At 44.6% G+C, this 6,208-nt stretch overlaps 1 protein-coding gene across 1 annotated transcript; it reads left to right on the top strand.

Annotated features, from left to right (window-relative positions):
• Positions 1–214: 214 nt before the first annotated feature.
• On the top strand, positions 215–5,933 carry LOC149837005 (magnesium-chelatase subunit ChlH, chloroplastic-like). The gene is made up of 5 exons (XM_090005740.1): positions 215–1,746; positions 1,840–1,922; positions 2,197–3,049; positions 3,706–4,655; positions 4,922–5,933. Exons 1-5 carry the CDS (start codon positions 318–320, stop codon positions 5,774–5,776), a joined length of 4,170 nt encoding a protein of 1,389 aa, XP_089861866.1. The 5' UTR covers positions 215–317; the 3' UTR covers positions 5,777–5,933.
• The last annotated feature ends 275 nt before the right edge of the window (positions 5,934–6,208 follow it).

Below are 6,208 nucleotides of genomic sequence, written 5' to 3' on the forward strand. Positions count from 1 at the left end.
CCCACTTTTTTGCATGTAGTCCGTAGAGCAGCCACGTTTCATTAACTCTACTTTCTGACCACCCAAAAATGGGAGCAAATTTCATAAAAGTAATGGCTACCAATTTTTCTAGTCACTGACCACCCAAAATGGGGGGCGAATTTCATAAAACTAATGGCTACCAATTTGTCTAGTCACTGACCACACAATTTTTATACATTTACACATTATCCGTCTTTGTAACAGTCCCCCGCTCTCTCTCTCTCTCTCTCTCTCTGAAGTCTCTGTATGAACTGAACCAACAAGCTAACACAGGGCCAGTGAAGAGAAGAAGGGTCATGGCCTCTGTAGTTCCATCACACTTCACCCTCTCCTCTAGGACCACACGCCCTGTTTCCTTCTCCTATCTCTTTAGAACTACTTTTGGTTCTACCCTTCTGCAGAATGGTGGTTTTGGGCATGGTAGACGTGAAGATTGCAGGCCTAGATTGGCCAACATAAGGTGTGCAGTGGTGGGCAATGGCTTGTTCACTCAGACCACCCCTGAGGTCAGGAGAATTCTGCCTGAGGGGAACGACTATGGCCTCCCCAGAGTGAAGATTGTCTATGTGGTGCTCGAGGCCCAGTACCAATCTTCACTCACTGCTGCAGTGAGGAATTTGAACAGCAGGGGAAGGGACGCTGAGTTTGAGGTTGTGGGGTATCTGGTGGAGGAGCTCAGAAGCGAGTCCACGTACCAGACATTCTGCAGGGACCTAGCTGATGCCAACATCTTCATAGGATCGCTCATCTTTGTCGAGGAGCTCGCGCAGAAGGTGAAGGACGCCGTCGAGAAGGAGAGGGATAGGCTTGATGCTGTTCTGGTCTTCCCTTCCATGCCTGAGGTGATGAGGCTGAACAAATTGGGCTCTTTCAGTATGTCCCAATTGGGGCAGTCCAAGAGCCCCTTCTTTCAGTTGTTCAAGAGGAAGAAGCAGTCGGCCGGATTCGCCGAGAGCATGCTTAAATTGGTCCGGACATTGCCCAAGGTGCTGAAGTACTTGCCAAGTGATAAAGCTCAGGATGCCAGGCTGTATATACTGAGCCTGCAGTACTGGCTCGGTGGTTCGTCGGAAAATCTCGAGAATTTCCTCACGATGATATCTGGTTCTTATGTTCCGGCGCTCAGCGGCGTGAAAATGGACTATTCGGAGCCGGTGTTGTTCCTAGATACCGGAATTTGGCACCCCATGGCGCCCTGTATGTACTCGGATGTGAAGGAGTATCTGAATTGGTATGGGACAAGGAAGGATGCTGTGAACATGAAGATCAAGGATCCGAATGCGCCGGTTATAGGCCTGATACTGCAGAGGAGCCACATTGTGACCGGAGATGATGGCCACTATGTTGCAGTGATAATGGAATTGGAGGCGAGGGGCGCGAAGGTGATACCAATCTTTTCAGGGGGACTGGACTTCTCGGGTCCGTCGGAGAAGTTCTTCGTGGACTCCATAACAAAGAAGCCATTCGTGCACTCGGTCGTTTCGTTGACAGGGTTCGCCCTCGTAGGTGGACCTGCTCGGCAGGATCACCCGCGGGCGATCGAAGCATTGAGGAAATTGGATGTCCCTTACATTGTGGCTCTCCCTCTGGTTTTCCAGACAACAGAGGAGTGGCTTGTAAGCAGTTTGGGGCTGCACCCAGTTCAGGTGGCTCTTCAGGTCGCCCTCCCGGAGCTTGATGGCGGGCTCGAACCGATCGTTTTCTCTGGTCGAGATGGTAGAACAGGCAAGCTCTGACTCTGAACCCAAGCTATCACATTGCTGGTTGCAGTTACTTTTGATGCTCTGCTGATACTATTTTTGCTTTGCTATTCAATAGGTAAGTCCCATGCTCTTCACAAAAGGGTGGAGCAGCTATGCACCAGAGCCATCAGATGGGCAGAACTGAAAAGGAAATCAAAGGTACATGGACATGTTCAAAACGGAATTCATTTCTTTTCTTTCTTATCTGCTGCTTTTTCCTCTCTTTTGGCTGGTCTGCCTGGATTTTAAACATGGATTCTTGTTTTGCTCATTAAGGTTGTTAATTCGTTAAGACTGAATTCACATTTTGGCTAATTAGGATGGTTCCTCATCCTTTAGTTGTATCGAGTAACACCATACTCCGATCAACAACTTGTTGGTGATGTTTTACGGTCGATTAAACATGTGACTTTGGTGATGGTTGTATCTATAGGAGGAAAAGAAGATTGCAATCACTGTGTTCAGCTTCCCTCCGGATAAGGGCAATGTGGGAACAGCGGCATATCTCAACGTCTTCTCCTCCATTTTCAGTGTGCTCAAAGATTTGAAGAGAGATGGATACAATGTTGATGGCTTGCCAGAGACGTCAGAAGCTCTCATTGAAGGCGTAATTCATGACAAAGAGGCAAAATTCAGTAGTCCAAACCTTAACATAGCTTATAAGATGAGCATTAGGGAGTACCAAAACCTCACTCCTTATGCAAAGGCACTGGAAGACAATTGGGGAAAACCACCAGGAAACCTCAACTCAGATGGCGAAAATCTGCTAGTCTATGGCAAGCAATATGGCAATGTGTTCATTGGTGTCCAACCCACTTTCGGGTATGAAGGTGATCCTATGCGCCTTCTATTTTCGAAATCAGCAAGTCCACATCATGGGTTTGCTGCCTACTACTCATTTGTTGAGAAGATCTTCGAGGCCGATGCAGTGCTGCACTTTGGAACACACGGTTCACTAGAATTCATGCCAGGGAAACAGGTGGGAATGAGTGATGTTTGTTATCCAGATAGTCTCATTGGAAACATTCCAAACATATACTATTATGCTGCAAACAACCCATCTGAAGCCACCGTTGCCAAGAGACGTAGTTATGCAAACACCATCAGTTATCTCACCCCACCAGCAGAGAATGCTGGTCTCTATAAGGGTCTGAAGCAGTTAAGTGAGCTTATCTCCTCTTATCAGTCTCTCAAGGACACAGGCCGTGGTCCACAGATTGTCAACAGCATTATTAGTACTGCTAAGCAGTGCAACCTTGACAAGGATGTGAGCCTGCCTGATGAAGGTAAATTTAAGGGCTTTTAATATGTCTAAACAATTAAATTGAGGGAGTGTGATGGGATTGTTTATATTGAAGTGATGCGTTACATTCTGCTTTTTTAATTGCTAAGTTATAGAAATCTCAAAAACTGACATGTACTTTGCACTAGAGGGATTATGTGTTATAATAATTTAGAGAAAGAACACCGACTTAGAGTGGATAAGCAATAGTTGTCCGTGAGAGTCAGAATGTTGAATTTCCTGTATAAATTTGATATTTCCTTTGGAATTATAACGAACATTCACATACTCTTTCAGTGAAATACATTATTTTAGATTTAGACTTGATGACAAATATCTAGAAGTAAAATGGGCTGTGCAGAGCATTCAATTTGTTCACTTAGTCTCGATATCTCTCTTATATAGATCAAACCAGAAGCTACTGATAAATATATATAGAATTATAGATCAAACCAGAAGGGAATGCAAAAGCTAATTATATGATTATATTTTAGTAAAGCTACTGTCAAAGATCCAATATGATTGTGTTGTTGGAACTACTGAATACTGTATGTTTTTTGAAGAACTTAAATGTGCTTTGCAGCATTTTGTCATTTTTCTTCTGTCATTCTGCCAACTTCCATTACCTTGGCTAATTAGCTTTTTCTTGTTTTGGATCAGGTATCGAGCTAACATCTGACGAGAGAGATCTTGTGGTTGGGAATATTTATCGTAAGATCATGGAGATTGAGTCTAGGCTCTTACCCTGTGGTCTTCATGTCATTGGGGAGCCACCTTCTGCTATGGAAGCAGTGGCAACACTTGTTAACATTGCCTCCCTGGACAGAGCAGAAGAAGGAATACAGTCTTTACCAGCAATACTTGCTGATGCAGTCAACAGAGACATCCAAGAGATTTATAGAGGAAGTGACAAAGGAATCTTGAATGATGTTGAGCTCCTTCGACAGATCACAGATGCTTCACGTGGAGCCATCTCTGCCTTTGTTGACCAGACTACCAACAAGCGTGGTCAGGTTGTAGATGTTGCCGAGAAATTAGGATCAATTCTTGGGTTTGGTATAATGGAGTCATGGGTTCAATATCTTTCTAAAACGAGGTTTGCGAGTGCTGACAAGGAAAAACTGTCTTTGCTTTTTACATTCTTAGGCGAGTGTCTGAAACTGGTTGTGGCTGATAATGAGCTTGGAAGTCTCAAGCAAGCACTTGAAGGTAGCTATGTTGAGCCTGGTCCAGGTGGTGATCCTATAAGGAATCCTAAGGTCTTGCCGACTGGGAAGAACATTCATGCCCTTGACCCTCAGTCAATTCCAACTGCTGCAGCTTTGGAGAGTGCTAAGATTGTGGTTGATCGTTTGCTCGAGAGGCAGAAGGCTGATAATGGTGGAAAGTATCCTGAAACAATTGCGTTGGTTCTGTGGGGAACAGACAATATCAAAACTTATGGTGAGTCATTGGCTCAAGTGTTGTGGATGGTAGGAGTGAGACCGGTCTCTGATACTTTCGGTCGTGTAAACAAGGTTGAGCCTGTAAGCCTTGAAGAACTTGGCCGCCCGAGGATTGATGTCGTTGTTAACTGCTCTGGAGTTTTCAGGGACCTCTTCATCAATCAGGTAAACCAAGAACATTAACCTTACCGAGTGCCTTAACTGAAATTTCACCTTCATATATACTGCAAGGGAAGAGAACCACTGTCAGCGTTGATTTTGAAAAGCACTAAAGAGCCTTTACATTTCCCAAATAAGAATCCGGATTCAATGGCTAACTGAGTTCACAAGATTTCGTATCGACCATATTTTCAATCAGAAATGCAGTAGTATTTGAATGTAAAATCATTAATATTATGATAATGATATGATAATGACTTTAATTCATGCAGATGAACCTTTTGGACCGTGCTGTGAAGATGGTAGCTGAGCTTGATGAACCAGAAGATATGAACTTTGTAAGAAAACATGCAGCTGAGCAAGCAAAGGAGCTTGGAGTGAGTGTGCGGGAGGCTGCAACGCGTGTCTTTTCCAATGCCTCTGGTTCTTACTCCTCAAACATCAACCTTGCAGTTGAGAACTCTTCGTGGAATGATGAGAAGCAGCTCCAAGACATGTACTTGAGCAGGAAATCCTTTGCTTTTGATTCTGATGCACCTGGGATCGGCATGAAAGAGAAGCGCAAGGTGTTCGAGATGGCGCTCAGGACATCAGAGGCCACCTTCCAGAACCTTGATTCATCCGAGATCTCCCTCACGGATGTCAGCCATTACTTCGATTCTGACCCCACAAACCTGGTGCAGAGCTTGCGCAAGGATGGAAAGAAACCAAATGCATATATTGCTGATACAACAACTGCAAATGCACAAGTGAGGACATTGGCTGAGACTGTGAGGCTGGATGCAAGGACTAAGCTTCTCAATCCAAAATGGTATGAAGGGATGCTGGCAAGTGGGTATGAGGGTGTAAGGGAGATTGAGAAGAGGTTGACCAACACTGTGGGCTGGAGTGCTACATCTGGTCAGGTGGACAACTGGGTGTATGAAGAAGCCAACTCCACATTCATTCAGGATGAAGAGATGCTCAAGCGGCTCATGGGCACCAACCCGAACTCATTCCGGAAATTGGTGCAGACCTTCTTGGAGGCGAACGGGCGTGGCTACTGGGAAACCTCTGAGGAGAACCTTGAGCGGCTGAGGCAGCTCTACTCGGATGTCGAAGACAGGATCGAAGGCATTGATCGATAAAAACTGAAACATGAAAACCTGTCTCTCCCAAGAGGATCTGTTTCTAATTCCAGTCATAGTATTAAAGCAGCTTATATCATGTTTCCGTTAATTGCATGAGTCTTTTTTAATGTAAAACAAGTGATAGTCTTTCAATGAATTTGAACTTGAGTTAAAACTCAAGAATATCATTATTACTCAGCAAAGCATGCCAATTAAATGCCTTCCACTTTGGTTGCTCTCACAAAGGAGGCCACTTGATGAAATCCCAGACTAGTTGGATTCGTAAATGATTCCATATCCAATTATCTAAATAGGTCAGATTTGACCAACAGGGGCTCCGCTTGTCTGGTAGGAGCAGGTAGTGCACGTCAACTTGTGTTGGAACGTTGCAAGTTCGAATCCCAATGGTATCCTTGTATAACTGGTAGGGGTCTGCCTAACCCATATATA

This window comes from Nuphar pumila, chromosome 5, assembly GCF_984573655.1.
Source record: "Nuphar pumila chromosome 5, dmNupPumi1.hap1.1, whole genome shotgun sequence".
Classification (NCBI taxonomy): domain Eukaryota; kingdom Viridiplantae; phylum Streptophyta; class Magnoliopsida; order Nymphaeales; family Nymphaeaceae; genus Nuphar; species Nuphar pumila.